General features: G+C 47.5%; 1 protein-coding gene across 8 annotated transcripts in view; it reads right to left on the bottom strand.

Moving 5' to 3' along the window:
- D430042O09Rik (RIKEN cDNA D430042O09 gene) overlaps window positions 1-21,288 on the bottom strand; it is a 166,941-nt gene that overhangs the window by 111,868 nt on the left and 33,785 nt on the right. For all 8 annotated transcript variants that reach the window (XM_030242515.1, NM_001081022.2, NM_001358287.1 and 5 more), the window contains 3 exons: window positions 9,879-9,955; window positions 2,458-2,627; window positions 1,079-1,176 (listed from right to left, as the gene is read on the bottom strand). In XM_030242515.1, the coding sequence (XP_030098375.1) occupies window positions 1,079-1,176; window positions 2,458-2,627; window positions 9,879-9,955 (345 nt within the window). The remainder of the gene's footprint in view (window positions 1-1,078; window positions 1,177-2,457; window positions 2,628-9,878; window positions 9,956-21,288) is intronic.

Genomic DNA, 21,288 nt, shown 5'->3' with positions numbered 1-21,288 from the left:
AGCGCCCAGGCTGGTGCCCTGTGGGCCTGCTCTTCAGACCCCAGCTACAGGAGACACAACTGTTTCCAATGAACATAGCAGGAAGATGCTGTCAGTACAGCAACAGGTCCAATCCACACCCCAACCCAGCCTCTTCCCTTAGAGGTCATGTGACCCTGAACAAGTGTCTTTGGCTCTCTGGGCCTCAATTTCTATGGCAGCACCATGAGGACATACATCAACCAATTGAGTGTTGTGAATTGCTAGGTGGCAAGCACATGAAAGCCTTTACTGCAGTCTACTGTAAAATGCAAGTGGCCGATGTTCCCCATACATAGATCAGTAACAACGACTCTGCCAATCTCTGTTGTAAAAGGCCATCCTAATGTGCAAAACATGTGACAGGAACTAAGACCACATGACCCAACCTCAAGTACATACTTGGCACAGTGACACTTGGGTACACTCAGCAGCTCCATATATAGACATCTCCAAAGGGAAGCTAGCAAGGGATCATAGCAAGGCCTAGTTGGGCAGGAATACAGAACTCAGAGCTGAGTCTGATTCTTCCACTTCTTAGTCATGGGCTTGAGTGGTCCCTGAGATTTTCTAAGCATCTCTCTCCTCTGCTCTCACATAAGAGAGGAAGCCTGAGAAGCCAGGCTGTGAGTGTAAAAGGCAGAAGCCAGGCTGTGAGTGTAAAGGGCAGAGGGGCTATGTGTAGCTGAGACAGTGCTAGGACTCAGAACGTTGGCAGCCATCTAAATGGGCCCCTCAGTTCACCAGGGCAGGTTCTGTCCGAATGACTTGCTTTGTCTATGCCATGCCTCACAACTAGTAGGTAGTCGATAAAAAGCAAGATGATAAATGAGCCCTCAAGAATGAGCATGGGTCTGCTCTTACTATACTCCCTTGTGGGCTCCAGAGGTCCCAGGCAGAGGGAGGACCCTGCAGCAGAGCAGGTACCCCAGGAGCCAGTCCATGCAGAGGGTACCCTACAGGGTCCAGAACAGTCACCAAGCCCACAAGGACTTAAACGCTTAACAGGCCCACTCTTCATCCTAATGCAAGTGCCAGAGCCTAATGCAAGTTTCCAGACCTGGTGCCATCCTCGGCGCTGGACTTTTCCTGGTGCTGTCCTGGAGCTGCGTCTTAAGACTTCTTCGGCTTCTCGGAATAGGGTTCTTCGTCCATAATCTGCAAGAGACAGGGAAGCAGCTAGCGAGACATGGAAGGCAAGTTCACACTGATAGCTATTCTGAAGCCTACATCTGCAATCCGGTCCAGCTGCTCAAGGTCATTCATATGAGGGACGCATCTGCCTGGAGTAAACTGCAAGCAAGCCAATGCCCAGCAGAAAGTGTAAGAGTTGCAGAATGTCCAGAAAATGAGATGCCTAATGTCATATCAGGCAGCTCTCCAGGCACAAAGAGCCATCACCAAACACAGACGTATGGTGTAGTTCCTACAGCAGACAGCCATGTGTAGAAGACAGTGATGGAGACATATTTGAGGAATGAATAAGTATACTGCTAGGGTCCCAAGTTAAGCTAATCCTGTTTTCAGTTCCTCCTAATTCTACCAACTAGCAGCATGCCCACAATGAAAGCTAGAGGAGCCTTAGGGGCTACAGAACTCCTGGTAAACTGCATTTAGAATACTGCAGTGGCTCTCTGGGGAATATTTTGGGATATCGCTCTCTCCTCTGGTCCCATTGCTACTGTGTTTATTTTTCCAGTATGTAATGGCCTGGAGGCTTCCCTCCCCCCCACACCCAAAGGCAATGAACAGAGAGACCAAGTATATTCCTCAGAGACACACTGTCAACCTGGAGCCTGGTCCTACCTGTTCAACAGGTCTACCCATTCAATACCACTTATTCCCAGTTCACCCACTGGATAGATTCACACTCACACATGAAATCCCTTTAAAGCATGAAGGGGCTGGAGTAGCTAGATGTAAAAATGAACGGTGGAATCAAATACTTCATAGGTGTTAGGTATCAAAGCTAATGTGTGCATATCAGCTATTAGTTAAAAATTGTCCTTAAGATCATGGACATTAGAGCTACAGGCAATATAAAAACTAGCAAGTTCTTGCTCTAGCTGCCTTTGGTTTGGGGTATGGAGACCAAATCTAGTTTGAAAAGAAACAGAAAAGAATTTAAACTTGGAGTGGTTTCTAGGCATGTGTGAGGCTCTGGCTCCATCTCCAGCACCTTAAAGAGTACTTCTCTTCCTTGCTCTTAGGCTCTCTCGCTGGCCCGATGGATACAGTTAACTCATTTGCTGGTGAGTTCACACATACAGGATGTTTTCAAAGTCTCTAACTTATCTCTTTAATTTTCTTTTGCAGTACTAGGGACTCAAACCCAGGGCTTTGTTTCTGTTAGGCAGGTGCTCTACCACTGAGCTACATCCCATCCCTTAATTTCTAACTAAAAATGCTGCTGCCTGCCCTGAGAGGGTCTGTGCTCACCCTGTGACCCCTCAGCCTGTGAGGCACTTCTGGAGAAGTCTGTATGCACAGCTTTCCGTGGTGATGTCTTCAGCTCCGAGTTGGCCCCATTGACATAGACAGAGAAACCTTGCTCCAAGTGTTCCAGCCTCAGCTGCACAGGGTCCTTGGCTTTCAAATGCTTTAGTATCCTGGAAGAGAAAAAGACAAAAATAGCCTGCCTGGATCCAAGCAATGCCTGAGCTTCCGTGTCCCCAAGACCAGCAGTAAAGTGCTTTGGCAAGGTGATAGCACTGTCTCTGTGATGGTTTAAGTGAGAATGGCCCCCATAGGCTCATATGTTTGAATATTTAGTCCCTAGTTGGTAGAACTGTTTGGGAAGGATTAGGAAGCAGGATTAGGAAGGATTGGTTGGAGGAGGTGTGTCAATGGACGAAGGCTTTGAGGTTTCAAAAGATTCCTACCATGACCACTGTATTTCTTCTCTGCCTCATGTATGTGGGTCAGGATGTGAGCTCTCAGCCACTGCTCAAGTGCAATGTCGCCTGCCTGCTGCCATGATGGTAAAAGGATTATTACTCTGAAACTGTGAGCCCAATTAAACACTTCCTTTTATAAGTTGCCTCAGCCATGTGTTTACCATAGCAATTTAAAAGTAACTATGACGATCCTTAACTCATTGTGATATGACATTGTCTTTTGTGTCAAGACAGTATACATTGTCTTCATTAGCCCAGAACCATGGCTACAGGATACCTGATTCTTAGAGTCTTTACAAACACCTTTAAACATCACAGTAATTAGATTCTCAAGTCAACAAGTGGGCTTCACCTTTAGTGATTAACTGCTCAGCAAGTTGGTAAAAATTGTAAAATAGTATCTTATATGTGTGGGTGTTTTGCCTACATGTATGTCTGTGTACCACTTGTGTGTCTGGTGCCTATGGAGGTCAGAGGAGTGTTGAGTCCTTGGAACTGGCGTTACAGAGGGTTGTGAGCCTCCATGGAGGTGTTAGAATTGAATCCAGGTGCTCTAGAAGAGCAGCCAATGCTCAGAACTGCTGAGCTACCTTTCCAAGCCCCAAGTTAACAAAACTTTAATATAATACCCATCACATTAGGGTGAGCACTGTGTGCCAAACTCAACTTTCAACACAGACAGTGACTTTAGATCACGGTGAATACAAAACTACCCTGTGCTGACCCATGGCTCTAGGGAGAAATCGGATAGCATTTCATCAGCTGATCGTCCAATCATCATGCCTGTGTTTGTGTTTAAAGGCACCTTCTTGCCAGGCCTGGTGCTTATGCCTATAATCCCATCTCTGGGAACAGGAGGGTTAAAATGAGTGTGCAGCCAGCCTGGGCTAAAAAGTAAAAGGTTCTGCCTTAAAACAAAAGTAAAAATACCTGACTAGAGACAGCTCAGATGATACAGTGACTGCCCTGCAACTGTAAGAGCCTGAGTTTGATCCCCAGACTCTGTAGCATAGGCCTTTAATCCCAGTACTCAGGAGACAGAGGTATCTCTGTGAATTCCAGGCTAGCCAAGCTACATAGTGAGACCTGGTCTCAAAAATCAAAACAAAAAAGGAAGAAAGCCTGGCTGAGGAGGAAGAGACAAGCATATGCTAGGGCTCAATTTCCAGCCACTCTAGCCAATCACCATGTTCCAGGCTAGTCCTTGCTTTCTCAAAAACAAAGTAGATAGTGCCCATGGAACAAAATAGACTCCACATTTGTACACACACACACACACACACACACACACATACACACACACACACACACATACACACACACACACACACACACACACACACACACACACACACACACACACAATCTGGGGCCAACTGAAACAACAAAGGTATCAAGAAAAGCACAGAACTGCCAACCAAGATGCTTAGCGTCCCTCAACACCCATACAGGAAAGACAGTGAGGAGACCAAAAGCTCCCCGGCTTTGTCTTTGCAAACAATGTATGCCAAGAAGTAAGCTCTTTTGCTAGCCCTGTTCATCTGTGAGTGGCTGTGAGTACACAGGAATGCTGATAAACATGTTTCTGTGAGCTGCCAATCACAGACATAGAACACGAGGTACGTTCCAGCTGAGGAAGACATTACTCCTCATGGTTACTTTACTCCACTTCACAGACGGGGAAAGTGAGACACAGAAGGGCAAGGAACCTGCCCAAGGTCACCCAGCTGCTCTGTGGCAGGGTTGAGATGACAACTTTGGGTACTTTAACTCCAGGGTCATCACTACAGACATGGCACTCCTGGAGCTTGTGAGACAGGATGGCAACTGGCAAACTCAGACACTGCTGGCAACTCCCAGCCCCTTCTCAGGAGGACTAGGAAAACAGACTGCTGCATGTTTGATCTTTTCCCAGAAAGCACATCCCAGCACTTCTCAAGCACTGACTCTGGGCAGGAGAAAGGTTAATACTGAGACCAACAAACCCTGAACACAGGCCAGCACCTGATGCCAGGGAGTAGAGGTCAGGACACTGATGAAGCAGTCTCAGGAAAGACCCCAGGACACACTGGGGTCTCCTCACCAGGTGGGCGTGGGCAGCACTCAGTGAAATGTTCTCCTGCCAAGGATGAGGGCCTGAACTAAAAAACTCAGATCTAAAAAAAAGCCAGATGGCACAAAACTGTCATCCCAGGCCCTAGCCTGACTGGCAAGGCCACCCCTAGATCAACAGTCACTGGGGAATGACACCTAAGGTTGATCTCTGGCTTCCATATGTACACACACATATGCACACATACAGACAAACATATACAAACACTTACACACACCAAATAGTAAATGGAAGAGAAGGGTAGCTTTGTATATATAGTTGCCATGATGAAATTAATTACGTTGTACATTAACTTTAAAAACTAATCCAAACAGGCCAGGCAGTGGTGGTGCACTCTTTTATTCCCAGAACTTGGGAGGCAGAGAGGCAGAGAGAGAGGCAGAGAGGCAGAGAGAGAGGCAGAGAGGCAGAGAGAGAGGCAGAGAGGCAGAGAGAGAGGCAGAGAGGCAGAGAGGCAGAGAGGCAGAGAGAGAGGCAGAGAGGCAGAGAGAGAGGCAGAGAGGCAGAGAGAGAGGCAGAGAGGCAGAGAGAGAGGCAGAGAGGCAGAGAGAGAGGCAGAGAGGCAGAGAGGCAGAGAGGCAGAGAGGCAGAGAGGCAGAGGCAGGCAGACCTCTATATGTTCGAGGCCAGTCAAGGTTACATGGAGAAATCCTGCCTGGGGGAAAAAAAATTCAAAGCAGAGTATGTATGTGCTAAGTATAAAATTGGAAGAAAAGAAACTCTGGGTTTGTGGTCCTTGAGTGGAAGGTGATAAATATAAAAATGACGTCAGTAGTCATGGAAGAAGGTGGTGGCATTATGAGCGCCTTCTTTGTTTACTTTTCAGCCATTTCTGCAGCAGCTGACACATCCATCTTTTCAACAAAGATGGCAGGAACTCTGATTACAGACTGCTTATCTCTTGCCAGCCTTGGAAGCCTGCAATGTGTCTGATTGTTGGGCAACAATGTAGAACAGAAGGAAAACACAAGTCACTAAGGGCTGATCTACAAACAGCGATCAGCACACTCCTGGGAGCACGGAATGCAGGAATTCTATAGATAGAGGTCTCCGAGGAGTCAGCAGGCTCAGGGACGGCCAGGAAACTGACCTACCAGGTGAAGAACACGCCTTGACTTCCCTCCCAGAGACTGCCCTGGGACCCAACATCACTGTTAAAACCCTGTCCTGGCCCAGGATCTGGGCTGGCACTGCATGTGGGTCTCTACTTAAGCAGGATGATTTATGAGAATGTAGATGTTTGAAACTAATAAATTATGAGATAATTACTCAGACTTAAAAGAATGGGTAAAGAAACTCCCCTGCTGCAGCTGAGTGCAGTGACACTCAGGTGGCACCACAGAAAAGCTTTCTTAAAATGGATGGCTATGTTGTGTAGAGCTGTCCAGGGTGTAGGGTCCCTGCTTGTCCAGAGCTGAGCGGCCCACTGCTGCCCTGCCATCCACATGCTATTTTGGGGAAGGGAGCACTCTTTGCCTAATGCTTCCAGTACAGCCTTTCTGAGGAGGGCTCCTTTGAGCCTGGCTTAGAGTCATTCCCACTCAAGCCACATGAAGTGAGAGGAGAGAGGTACTGTTCCTGAAGGAACTCCTCGAAGCTGTATTTGGAAGGTGAGGAGAGCTGCTGGGCAGAGGAAAGGGACAGGTGAGGGGTCTATAGCCCAAGCCTCTTCCTGAGTAAGATTCCTGGTGGGGTAGGGTGAGCATGAAGCCATCTTGATTATAGCAGAATCGGAGTCATCATGTGCTGTCAGGAGAGCTAGGGAGGGCCAAGGAAGAGGCTCAAGAGATGTGGCAGCCTTGTTTTGTCCCAGCACCTCCTTAGTGATTCTGGCCACTCACCTCACTGGAGATGTAATCACACCTGGGCAGATCTGAACAAGATTGAGCAGCATGATCAAAGCCCTGAGAGATGCGGAATGACTGGGAAGATAAGGCTCATGTCTAATCTGCTGGCAGCAGAGGAGGCTGCAGTATGGAGAATGGAGGGGAAATTTTCACCAGATCCAAGAGTCTGGTAATTGTGTTACTTGGTCTTTGAGAAAGGTCACTGAGGGAAACTCAAGGGGCCATGTTTGTAGATCATGACCTGTTGCCCCAGGTGGAGATTCAAGCGAGAAAGGACAAGAGAGCCAGCTACTGGTCAGTGAGGGTCACAGCTGACAATGGTTCTTACATAGGAAAACAGAGGGGGAACGTTGGCACCAGGTATGCCTGAAGTCAGAGTGCCATGGTGGAAGCTAGGACCTGGCACATGCCAGGTGAGCATATACCCCAGTCCCCACGATTGAGCTCTTCACTCCATAAGCCAATTGTTTCCTAGTTAGTAAACCATTTAATCCTGGGATTTTAGCTTTACAACCAAAATAGTTAGCTGCTAACTAGTAACTGTGGTGCTGGTGAGATGACTCAACTAGTAAAGGTGCTTGCTGACAAGTTGAAGATCTAAGTTCAATTCCTCAAAGACACAGGGTGAAAGGAGAAACTGGATTCTGCAAGTTCTGACTTCCACATACACATGATGATGTACATGCCTCCCACAAAAAATTTTTAAATGTCAAAACAAATGAAAAGCACAGCCTGTGTCTTTTTTATACATTAGTTCCTTTCCTAGGTGACGCTATGCACATGGTAAGCATTCACAGAAATAACACATGAAAACAAGGTTCCTGTAAACCAGAGTTCTAGGGGCAGATACTTCCTGGACAGATCTCTGCTGGCAATGCTCCCTTCTCAGCAGTTCAACGCACAGCAAAGCTGCCTGGGTTCACTTTCTTCCTGAGGACCAATGTAGTCCTCAGCCTCTACCATCATGCCAGGCATGCAACTAGGCCTTGGAGTACTTGGGGCCACTGGCAGCCCTGGCAGCTTTCTCTCCTTTTGATCACTATGAAAATGTCAAAAACTATAATAGATAAAGCCTAGTCCAGTTCTACCACTGCCTACTTGCTACAATGGGGCCTGCTTCTTTGTCTGTCAAATGGGTGCCATCACCCCACCTGCCTGTTTGGATGGCCTGAAGATAAGCTGGTGAGCTATGGCACCTAGTGTCTGGCTAGCACTTTGTAAAAGGCATCTTGAGGCCGACCTGACCACCACTCGGGGCATTCCCTTCTTCACAAGGCTCTGGCAGGGTTCCTTTCTGGCTTCTTATTTCCTGCATCCAGGGATACCCACTCCCACCCCATTTTACAGCAACTCAACTGTGATATATTTTTAATTGTCACAATGCTGCAATCTTGTCTGTGAAATTCCCATCTATGCTGTCAGCCAACAGCTCTGGGATAGCACTTATTGATCCCCAATTAATGAGAAACAATCTGCTCATGAGGAGCTATGACACTCTTCCCCAGATGAGCGCCCAGGATGATTAAACCATCACCCAGGTGTTCAGTGGCAGCATCCAGCCTGCCAGAGACTGAATAAAAACATCCAACCCCTTGCCATAAATGCCAGGATAAACACCCATGGGGGTCTAATCAGCATGAGCTATCTGCAGTTCTCACTTGAGCTACCTGCCCCTGGGAGGAAGGGAAAGGGAGAGTTCTGCTAAGTGGTTGAGCACTGAAGGCACCACTCATGTGTGTGTGTGTGTGTGTGTGTGTGTGTGTGTGTGTGTGTGTATGACAAGGTTTCATGTAGCCCAGGCTAGCCGTGAATCCACTATTTAGCCAAGAATGACTTAGAGCTTCCGATCATTCCACCTATACCTCAAGTGCTAAGATTACAGGCATGTGCACCACACCCAGTTTTTATACAGTGCTAGAAACTGAACCCAAGGTTCCTTACATGCTAGGCAAGGATTCTATCAACTAAGCCACGTCCTCAGCCTTAGAGACAGGGGTCTTGAGGAAATTCTATAATGGGTGGAGCTCTTACATAATAGTGCATGACGTTATCCCATACACTCCCAAGACCATCACCAGGGCTCCCCAGACCAACAGGTGTCCAGACAGCCAGATAAGAACTAAATGGGATTTGAGGTGACACCTTTCAGGCCACTTACCTGCAATACCGGTCTATTCCCATAACACAAAGGTCCTAATTCCTGCCTTTGCTGAGTCTTCCCATGGTGGTTCCGAAGAACTCTGTTTGGCCTGTGGTTTGACTTGACTTCATTACCAATATTATAAAATATCAACCTAGATCCCAACTTCTCTATCAGCATGGAGGCTCTCTGCTCCTCGACCTTTATTAAAACCCATGGCAGTGCTGAGCAGTGTGGACAGGAAAGTTCCAGATAACCCGCTGTCCCAGCTCCTAGGCTCTGAGTTGGCACATCGAGCTCATAGAAGGTTCAGGTCTGGATACAAACCACAATGAGCTGGAAATAAACTTGCTTGGCCTTGAAAAAGAACAGAGGCCTTCAGATTACTCCAGGTTGCTATGACCTTGACCACTACACACTGTAGTGCTTTAAGCTTTTGCCAGAATCTGCACTGGAGCCAAATAGGCCCCACCCTAACTTTAAATGACACAGAGCAACTTCAGTCACAAGGTAAACTGGTTCACATTTCCACCAACTTAGCTTTCCAGGGCAGGTTGATGCCCAAGAGATGCAGACCACCATATATAGGTGATGTACAAGGGTCTCAGTACCCCTGACCCACTTGTCTATCACGAGACAAGAGGCGGTGCCTGCACAGCCAACAGTTTGCTATGGGTCAATCAAAAGATGCAACTAAAGCACTGGATGGGGGGGGTGGGGGAGGGGTGGAGCTACAAGTGCTGGCAATAACCTCAGTCTCTGCATGGGGGGCTCTCTGCCCCACTCCTGTGTGCTATTAATAAATCAGAATAAATGTTTATCTGGCTAATAACAAGGCTTGCCATCAGGCAGCTTGCTCTTACCGGTTTCTCTGCTGAAGCAATATTAAATACTCATCATGTTTCTCATCAAAGTCTGTCACCATGTCCTTACTGTAACCCTGAAAGGAAGAAACAGAGTGGGGTGAGAACAAAATACAGGACGGCCTTCACTGAAGCAGGGCACTGCACACAGCCTGCAGGAGCCGGCTGATCTGGGAGGCCAACCATGACGAAGGCCCAGCTCCCTCTGGTCCATCACTCTGGCGACCCAGAGCTCCAGGGACTGTGTGGAAGCCCAGTGGGTCTCAAGCTCACACAGTTTTACCATTCCATGAAAGAAGGTTGGGTCCTAGACTCCTCACTGTCTCCCCATGCCCTGTGAAGTCCAGGACTAATAAGAGTTGGTATCTTCAGAACTGCCACACCTACATAGTGAGATGCTATCTCAAAAAACAAATAGCTAAACACCAACCAACCAATAAAATAAAATAAAATAAAATAAAATAAAATAAAATAAAATAAAACAAACCTCAGCATCTCAGATTTTTTCTGGACACACACTACTCAGCCATCTCAGTCATCACCACCAGATCACCCCAACCTGGCTGCTGAAAAGGGACCTTCTGTCTTTGTCTCCGTCTCCGTGTTTCTCTCTCTCTCTCTCTCTCTCTCTCTCTCTCTCTCACACACACACACACACACACACACACACACACACACACACACACACACAGCCAGAGAACCTTGGCTTAGAAGTGCAATCACTGTACACCTTGCCTAGGACCAGGGAGTCACAGTTCGGGGGAGAACAGGCAGGTCAGCCTTGGGACTTTGCTGGTACTCAGGGAAGGAGCTGTTTTCCCTTTGGGGGCCCAGGTCTGGAAAAGCCTTAAAATAACAGTGGCAAAGATAGCAGAGTCAAGTGATGGGGACAGATAGATTCCCCACACTCTCTTCAGTCCCTGGACCTATCCTGACCTTGAACTTGAAGCAATCTTCCTGCCTCAGACTATGGAGTGCTGGGACTAAAGACATGCACCGTCACGCTTGGATCCTCTGTACATTGGTCACTGTAAGGCATTTGCAGCTTGTAGCAGGCTTCTTGGGCTGCATCCCTAGGTGAGCAAAGGAGCACCTGTGCACTTGCTCCTTTCTCCATGCTTCCTGAGGCCTGGCCAGGGGCACTCACTGCTTCCTCTGTCTTCCCGGCCTCTTCCTTGGCATCCACAGCCCTAGGACCCCTTTCTGCACAGCTCTCTGCCTGGGCCTTCTCTCACCAACCTTCCTCCTCTAGCTTCAACTATGAATGTTGAACATCTACTTGCTTCCCTCTCTATTTTCCCTTCTCTCTCCAGTTACCAGGCAATGGGGCCCTTGGGATGGGAAATAGTGAAAGCTACTCTCAGACCAACGCTAATGGCCTAACCCCCTTTCTCCACCCATGTCCTGCAAACCCCAGGCTGTGGCCATCTGCTGACCTCTTCCCCTGTCAGCCACGCTTTCCCTTCTACCCAGCAAGCCTTACGTCTTTCAGCTTTCTGTTGGTGCGTACATACGTCACAATGGGACTGTGAGATTCTGTCTCAGGAGGAAGGGGAGGTCCCATGGGCATCCCTAACCAGTTCCCAGCTGATGCCTGTGAACTACATTTAAACAAGCAAGACCCTACCCTAGGTACGCCCTCTACCATCAAGCCACATCTCCAGGCCCTCAAACCTCTGAGTGTCACTGGGCTTCAAGCTAGCTAACCCAGTTGCCCAGCCAGTGAGCAATAATAACAAAGGGTGTCATTATGAAATTAGAAGAAACTTTAGAAACTGGTAGAACTCTCTGGTTTCCTGAGCTGCCTCAAGAGGTTCCTTGCGTCTCTGGGGCTGAGTCTGGCACCTCCCTGCAGGCAGGAAAGTACAGGAGAGACCTCAACACTGGGAGAGATCCTTGTAGCATCCCAACTCTGGGAGGAGTTATTCCACCCAGCCTTCTTTTTTGATGTTTGTAGCAGTTCTTGAGATGGTTATTATCGCCCTACTTAAGAGACAAGGAAATTCATGCTGTGCCTATTCCCAGACACCAGCAACTCCATTGCAATTTACATAACCATTTTGAAATATTAAAGTGACCACTAATAGATTATGGTATTGAATGAAGGAAACATTTGGTGGCATTCTTAGAAGAAATACATACTTCAAAGAGATCTAAGTGTGTGCCAGGATGCCCTCAGACCCTTTCTGGAATGTATCTGTTCTTACCCACCAAGAGGCAGATGCCACATAGACCAAGGCCATCCAGACAGCTCACTTCTCCCAGCCCCTGCTTCTCAAATGCTAGTCCCCTGGGGATTGTGATGGCAGGAAGGTTTGATTCAGGAATGGCTAGGAAGCCCTGTATTAATTTCTAACCAGTCTGTGAGCCATACTTGAATAAGCAAGACTCTCCACTAGCTCAGCTTTCCCTCAGTCCTGGCCTGTGAGTCTGCCTCTGAGCCTGGGTCTTGGAGTCCAGGCCTGGCTCCAAATCACAATGCTGCCTCCAGACATGAGGTTGTTAGGTTCTGATGTGATCTGTCCCTTCCAAAACTCTGGCTGAGATTTGCTTCCCACCGCAATGGTGTTGAGGAGGGAGAAGGGGGGAAGTGTGTAGTCCACAAGAGTTGCACCTAGCGAAGGGATTAGTACCGCTCCAACAATGGGCTAGTAATCACGGGAGTGAATGAGTTCTTGTGAGACTGGATCACTTTTGAGAAACTAGACTGTTACAGGACCAGGAGGCCCCTCTGCTTGTCCCTGCGTCCACATGCTTGCTTGCTCATCTTTCCACTTTCCACAATGTTATGGTGTCCCTTGCCTGAAGTTGCTGTCATGCCCTGGACTTCCGAGCCTCTAGAACCCAGAGCCACATAAGCTTCTTTCTTTCTAAGCCATCCAGTCTCAGGTGCTCTGTTACAGAAACAAAAGGCAGACATCTTAATGCACATTCCACATTCCACTTCCTTATTTCGGAAGTGAAGGGATAAACACCTAAGCCAGCAACAAAGGGATGAAAAGTCTAAAAAGGGTCAAGTTCATCCTCTGTTTCCCACCAACATTTGCTGGGTACTTGCTATGGGTGTGTGTGTGGGGGCACCCTTACATACACACTAGGGGTTTAGATCTCTTATTGTGTCTGTGTGCACAATGAATGTGTATAGCACACATGCCACAGCACATGAATGGAGTCTAGAGGACAACTAAACAGAGCTGATTCTCTCCATCCATTTTTTTTTTTTTAATGTGGGTTTAGAGGGTTGAACTCCAGGCTTGTGAGGCAAAGCTTTTAACCTACTGAGCCATTTTGCCCCATAACCAAGACTTAATGGAAGCCAGCCCTGTAGATACACCGATGACTTGCCATGATGGCTGCATTGCACAGGTACCATTTACAGTATGTACCATGTGAACCATGTGAATTGTACCCTTTGCCACTGTGCCACAGGAGCATTGCACTGTAACCATTCAATAGGCACACACCAATCAGATCCCTGCGGGGGCTTCTGGAAACATCCCCATAAGTGATGTGCAAAGGGTTCTTCTGGGAAGAGTGTACAACCTGCACTGGCCCAAAGGTACCTGGGGCCCAAAAGGGAGACACATAATCATTATAAAATGTATAAATGCAGCAGCAAAGGGGACCAGAAGTGCCTCAGAGGATGTGGCCAGGCCTTGGGTCTTAGAGGATTTTCACAGCCCCACTCCTCTCACATACTCTCTAAGCCACCAGCTCCAGGCTCAAAATATAACACACAGTAAGGTGCCCTCTACCCAGGGGGATAAGTTCCTACCTACCGGTGGACGCCTGAAACCAGAGCAGTACCAGATCTAATTTTTACAGAACTTCAAGTATTCTGTCTCCTAGCCTCATTGGCGGAGTTACCACTCTATCACTTTGGGTAGCTTTTATTTTTATTAATAAGACAGCACATGGCACCCTTCTCTTCTTCCTCCCCCCCCCCTTTTTTTTTGCAGGGTGGGATCTTGCTCTAGCCCAGAATGACCTGGAACTTGCTCTGGGACTCAGACTGGCCCTGATCCTTTTACCTCTGCCTCTGACAGCTGGCATTCCAGGCCTGGGCCACCGTGCCCAGCTACGCTCCTTTCTTTATTCAAGCCAGTTTGGACTGTGTAACTATTAACTGGTAGAGTTCTAGAGATCTAGACAGTATGGCAGAAGAGCTAATGGTCTCCCAAAGTCTGCGCCATGGTGAAGGAAGGGTTCTGATGAGCATTCAGTAGAGGATTAAGCAACACTTTAATGAAGATTTTTGGTTTGGATTGCTTTGCTTTTGGTTTTTGATGATGCTAGTAACCAAGCGTAGGGCCTCACATACTAGGCAAGTACACTAGTACTAAGATGCACCCTGAAGCTTGTGATCAAATGCTCTCAATGTTCATATGCCCACAATAAGGATGACTACATGTGCCTTACAGTAAAACTCTACCTCACAACCCACCCAGGTCCAACATCTCTGTGTCGCTGGAGATTCTGTCATGTCCTAGTGTTGAGTGCTGACTCCTCCGTGCATATCAGCTGAATGTCAAAACTCTAAGCCTGTTTCAACCACATTTGCTAACCCATCTGATGGACACTTTCCCTCAAAACTCCTCTATACCCAATATGCCTGTGCTGCAAACAGAAGCAGAACAATGAAGACCTAAAGCAGCAGCTGAGACTGCCCCCTAGAGGTAGTATGAAACAAAACAACAAAATGCAAACGGATTTTCCTGCCCTGGGGCAGATGGATACAAAGACTCCCCAAGGCAACTAAATAAAGGGAGACCTTGGGGTAGTGTTTGATATCTCAGGCTACCATTCCCTCCTGGCTATGCACCACAACTACCTGATAACCAGATCTGGAGATTTCATATGTGGCTTCAGGGTTTATAGTCCCCATGCAGACCTGGAATCCAGGCTGGAATCCCCTGGACTCGATGCCTCAGGATACTGTATTTTTATGGGAAAAAAAAAAAAAAAAGAATTCCTCCCTGTAGCCACCTGAAGAATCCTTTTCAACCCACATCTGATAGAAAAAAATTACATTTATTTCTTTTTATTCTCAGAAAAATTCTCTTGTAAAATTATCCTATGGATTATAAATTACTTTCAAGTCTGGTGAAGACAGAGAATTTTAAAACCTTCAGTGAGTTTAATTTAAAAGGAAACTTCTATCAGAGCTGTAAGTGGAAAATATAAGCACCCCCCCCCCCCATAAACAGCAGGCAACCACAGGTGTAAATACAGACTTGCTTAAACAGGACTGTACCTGAGGACCCTCTAGGCAGGACTCCCTCCCTCCCACCTCACACACACATACCCATGCAGGGTGGGGTAACTCCCATTAACAAACCCATGCATCCTTCACTGTTCTTCAAGCACCTACGTTGGTCTGGTGTGCATCTAAGGTATTGGGACGGAACAACAGCAGTTGGAGCTCACAGTTCAGGGGAAGGAAGCAGTGAGCAGGTGCGCTGGCCAGCGGGGGTGCTGTTTCTGCCAGTGGTTCAAGAAGGCCTTCGTGGAAGCTGGAGAGGTGGCTCTGTGGCAGTATAGTCTCTTCCAGAGTACTTAAGATCAACTCTCAGCACCCATATTAGGCAGTTCACAACCACCGGCGAATCCAATGCCCTCTTCTGGTCTCTAAGGGCATTGCACTTGTGTGGATAACCCCTCACACAGACATATACTGTAAAATAATTAAAAAAAATATTTCTTGAAAATGAAGAGCTCTTTAAGTGAGATGACCTATAAACCATAGAGTTGACCTTGAAGGTATGTGGACCAGGTAGTGGGAGGCAGCAGGTGGCCAGATCAGACAAAGCCAGACTCAGGCCTCCAGGCAGCTCACAAGGAAGCCCATGGCTTAGGCTGAGGTGGCCAAGAAGCTGTTAGAGGGTTTGACAGACTTGACCTGCTGGTACCCAGTCCTGAGTTGATAAGGACCTGCAGTTGAGGTTAAAGCTCCCAGCAGTGCTTGCAGGGAGGGGACTCAGGCATGCACTGTACATAGACTTCGACTGCCAAGTAAGGATACTATGTTTGTATCCCTGCCCTTCATTATTGTGAGAATGACTGAGAGAAACTTTTATAGTTCACCTGCTGCAGCTTTGCAGTCCTGCTGGAATGATCCCTGGACCTGATGGGAAAAAGATGAGCAAGGTGGCAATGTCCCTCTCTAGCCTCCAATCTTAGTCTCCACCTGCCTATTTACACCCCAACCCTTTCCCAGATAAGGGGCTCTATCAGAAAACAATTCTAGTCACTCCTAGCCCAGCAGACATGGCTGCTTGAGCTGGTGTCACCCTGGAGCCACCACCAGGCCTCAAAAGCAGGGAGAAATGGGCGAGGGGTTCCTATTAACCCTACCACTGTTCCCTGTGCTTTTCCTATAGCCAGGCATCAGGCTACAGAGTGGAGGTAGAGATAAATGTCAGCAGTGTGCTGTCAGCACTCTCCATAGGCTTCGTTTCCATCTTCCCACTAAATCCCATGAGCCATATATCCTTCTGGCTATTTTTTCAGGGAAGTCTAGTCTCCAAACTGCTGCCCTTGCTGCCACCTCTACCTTGAATCCCTCTGCAGGGGGTGTGAGCTTGCTTGACCAAGAAATTCTTCTAGGCTGTTCCCTATGACCCCAGTCTTATGCCAACCCCTTCCTTCCAGTCTGGTGAGTCTCACTGTAAATATCTGTTCATTGCCTGTGGTCTTACCTAATGGATGCTCAACCCCAAAGGCAGAGACAGTACTCACAGGCTCTGCACTCTATCTCTCAGGGCTGCTGGTTCCTAGCACATACAAGTTGCTGACAGAGTGTTTGGGGAAAGGAAGGAAGGAAGTAAAAAAGGAAGAAAGGAAGAAAGATTAAAATCCCCATCTTCAGAAAACTAAGAGGTAGAAAAAGAATGATTGGTCTCATGCCATGTGGTAGACAACAGAGAAGGTGTCTGGGCCATGCAGTGTAAGTAGGGTGCAGAGCATGGCATTGCCTATGGTGGCTGGCTGGGCTTCCCATGACACTGAGTCCAGAAGGAGCTCACCAGGTGAGGACAGTGGGGTGGAAGGCCATCTGGGAAGGAGCAGTGCATGTGAAAGCACAATGTGAAGAGACCCCGGAGTCCATCTTGGAGCACAGAATATGGTCAGAACATGCTGTTTGACCACAGACACAGTGGGAGGCCTGGCCCTCTGACATGGAGGCATCTTTGATGCCTGTGGACACCCAATGTCAGGTGCCAAGATCTCTCTCACATCTAGGGGAAAGCACCAGGATCTAGGGACCCAGAATGAAGTTATGCTCCAATGTTCACTAGTACATTGGCACCTAAATCCCAGCTACTTAGTGGACATTTGTGCTCGGTGTTCACTAGTGTAAATCTGGAGCCTAAGTTTTAGTCCAGCCTGGGCAATGTAACAAGATCTTATCTCAAAATACCAAGAAGGGCTAGACAAGTATTTCAGCTTGACACTTGGGAGGTCCTGGGTTCAAGCCCCAGAAGCACACACACACACACACACACACACACACACACACACACACAAAATATTCAAAAGGCCTGACAGCACGAGTTTTCATATACCTATCTAAGAATATAGATGTGGCAGGTCATTCCTTTCCCTCTTTGCAACCTTCCTGCAGAGTTACTAGGCACTTCCTGTCCCTTGCCAGGATATGTCCCTTCCTTTATGGAGCTGGTTGTCTGTTGGGGAAGATGGATATTTAAACAAGCTGCTCCCCACATATACACACGAATGCATACATCAATACATGCTGATAGCACAAATAACTTGGAAAGGAGATTTGATTATTCTAGGGATCTGAGGAGCTGCCTGCTGGTGTGAGCTGTATCTGAGCAGGCTAGTCAGTATGTACAGAGGGGAGGGTCTTATAAAAGCAGATGTTCAGACCAAGACCACAGCTGAGCAAGAACAGCAAGAAGAGAAGAAACAGGGTACCCAAGGGCCTGCCACCATGGGGACAAAGATGCAGAGCATGTCACAGGACTGAGAATTGCAGACCACAAGAACTATGTGGACACAGCAAGGACAACTGTCCTTAAAACCAACCTAACAGGAAGCCATGAGGCATTTGCTTGAGTAGAGGATAGGCGTGTCAGGAAGCAGTGAGGGTGTTGGGTTGAAGTAGAGGCTATGCTGTACTCAGACAGGTGTTAGAGGACTGGAGGAAGTGGAAGGAATTTTTCTGACCAAGGCCTAGGAACAGGAGTGGGAGGGAATTTTATCAAATTTGGGGTCCTAGGATAATTTGTGATTCCTCCTTGACCTTGGACTCCTACGGCAGATCTGAGACATATTACATCAAAGGCCACCCTCCAGAGCATTTCATGGGTAATCCTGATTTAGCCAGGATTTCCACAATGACCCAGATTCAAACTGTCCACTCCCAAGTTCCCAAAAAGCAATTAATTCCTTAGCCCATGGTCTCCGATCTGAAATACGGTTGTCATGGAGGTGTGCATCACAAAGCTGCCAGTTCCTGGATTTGATATCTGAGGGGCCAGGCTGGGGGAGGTCAGGACTCTGTGCTATGAGCCTGGTTAAGGATGGTAGCAAATTAACAAGAAGCCGGACACACACACAGAAGAGGGACAGCTGGTGGGCTTGTCGTTTTTACTACTCATATGTATGTGTCCCTGTGTGGGTATGCATGTGTGAATGTAGGTACCCGAAGAGGTCAGAGGCATTCCATCCCCTGGAGCTGTGTTACAGGAGGGAAGGAAGAACTGGGAGAGATTCCAAAAATGGCAGTCATCTCTGAAGGTGAATCTTAAAAGCGTGAGAATCATTCTCCACCTTAGGGCTGTGTTCTGTCTTGAAATAGAGCATCACGATATAGCCTTAGCTGGCCTGGAGCTCTCTGTATAGACAAGAGTGGACTTGAACCCAGAGATCTATCTGCCTTTGCCTCTGCCTCACAGTGGTGGGTGTTAGAGGTACGCACTACCATGGGCAGCATCCACTCTACCTTTGTTCTTTGAAATAGGGTCTCTCACTGAGCTTGGAACTCACCACTTCAGCTAGACTGACTGTTAAGCAAGTCCTAGGGTCCTCTTATCTCTGCACCCTCGACACTGGGGTTATATAGAAGCACACCACCACGCCTGACTTTTATGTGGGTGCTGGCATTTAAACTCTGGTCCTCACAGTCGCACTTTCCCACTAAGTCATCTTTTCAGCCTTACCTTTTTTTTTTAAGCGCCAACTTTCCTTTCCATGCAGGAAGTGACTGGGCAGACTATCTCAGGGAAAGCAGCTAGGGTAGGTTTGGGTCTGCTCCCAGAGAGGGACTGCCATCACACCTTTATAGCAGGCAGCTTGGCTAGTGACAATCTCAGCCTGAGGCTGTGCACCAGTCCTTGAAAGTGTTGTTGCAGTGGCAAGCATAGAATGGTATCAGGTTGGTAGCAGAAGACAGGATGTGGAACATCAGCAGGGAAGAAGGGAACTAGTGACAGGGTAGTTGGCCTGCTTTAATCAAAATAGCGCTTTTACAATGCTGCTCCTGGCGGCTGTCAAAGGGGTACCTTCAAGCTGTAGAGGCGGTCTAGGAATGACAGAAGCAGGCAGAAAGAAGTCAGGCTTGCAGACTGACTGCTCTGTTTCTAAAATGAAAGGAAGGACTCAAGAGTCTGTCTGGCCCCCAGCGGAGTGTTTATCTAACCAACGAACATATTCTTAAGGGTGACAGTAGCCCACCACCTTCATGGTCACTGAGCCTCTAGGAGCAAGGCTCTTTCATAAGAGCCTGCTTCAACCAGATCTGCTTGAGTCCACTGGTGTTCCCCTGCCAGCTCACATAGGCACTCTGGGAAAAAAGAGGTAGAATTCACTGCAATAGGAAAGACAGGACACTATAATGCATGGTAACCTGTGACTGGATCTTTCTATTCCCTAGAACCCAGCTGAAAGGGATTCATAAGAGCCCTAGGAAAAGGTACAGAAAGCTGGTTGAAAACATCCCAATGACCTCCAGTGGGGACAGATAAACCCTCTGCAATATATCTGCCCCCATTAGTCCTCTTTGTTTGTTTGTTTGTTTGATTGATTGATTTTTGAGACAATTTTATTCTGTGGCCCAGGATAGCCTAGAACTCACCATGTAGCCAAGCCTAGCCTTGAACTTCTGCTTCAGCTTCTCAGGTGTTGGAGTTATAGGTATGAGTCACCGTGCCCAGTTTTGTTTTGCTTTAGATGAAGGTTATTTTTTTTTTAAATCAGCATATATTTGAACTTTTACATCAGTTAAAAAAAAAAAAACACGAGCCAAAAGCTACCCAGGATAAATCTGAAACACGTATTTTCAGAATATGTGTTTCATATCACTCAGCCATGCACACACATGGAGAATGGTCTAGAAGAACACATGCCAGGTTTCAGTGGCAAGTTACTCCAAGAGGAGTTAGGGAGAGATGGAAAAAACAATCAGCAATCCATCCTGGTTAACAGTAACTTTTTATCTGTAAGCAAGTGAGCTTCATGTGTTACTTAAATAACAAGTCAAATCACCTTCTCTCCTCCAAAACAACCAACAAACAAATGAATAATAAATAAATAGGATCGGTGGCTCTTTAGTTCCAGACAGACTTCAGAGTATCACTGCTGCTCCCTCTGCAACAGAATGATGGAGATGTTGTGTACTGCTGCTGGCCACCTTTCTACCATCCATTCCCCTACAACCTCTCGCACCTTTAGACCTTCCTTTCATTCCATTCTTTCCCATACACCCTATCCAACATCACAGCCACTAGCCCCTTCCCAGTACCATCCACTGCTGCCCCTAAACAGCCACCCGCTTCTCTGCTTGGGCTCCACAGTGGCTCACCTGAATCCCCCGCTCTAGCCTATGCTCCCTCTGCAGATCTTCTGTTTCCCAGAGATCCCTGTGGCTTATCACTTCTTTCTTCTAAGCTCATTCCTCAACAGGGACTTCCTCAAGACCTGACCTAATAACTTCCACACTCCATGCAGCCTCAAGCCCAGCCCAATTGTTATTCTGATGTCCTTTATATTTCATTTATTGCTCAGAGTCTGTCTCCAAACATGATGGCATATATCAAAGGTGAAGGAATAAACGGATGAATGATCAGAGTCTTCATCAGCAAGCCATCGACCCTGTGTGCTATGTGTTCTCTTCTCACAGGGGACTGCTTGTGGCCCCTGTGCTCTTGCTTGCAGTTGAGGCTGATTCTGTTCTTCTCCTCTCCCTTTTTACCCCACTAATGCTGCTCAGTGCCACTTCTTCCTGAAGCCCCTGCCCTTCAGGCTAAAGACTTTCTTCCCCTGACCCTGCATGATTAGGAAAGCCCAGTGCTCTGAGCTGGGTAAAGGATTTCCCGAGGGTTTTGTGTGCACTAGGTCACAAGATCACCTTGACTGTAGAGCAGCTGTTGCTAGTCTCCCTGTT

The sequence above is a fragment of the Mus musculus genome, chromosome 7 (genome assembly GCF_000001635.26).
Source record: "Mus musculus strain C57BL/6J chromosome 7, GRCm38.p6 C57BL/6J".
In the NCBI taxonomy this organism is placed as follows: Eukaryota; Metazoa; Chordata; class Mammalia; order Rodentia; family Muridae; genus Mus; species Mus musculus.
Note: the sequence above shows the minus strand (reverse complement) of the source record. Positions and strands in the feature narration are given on the sequence as shown.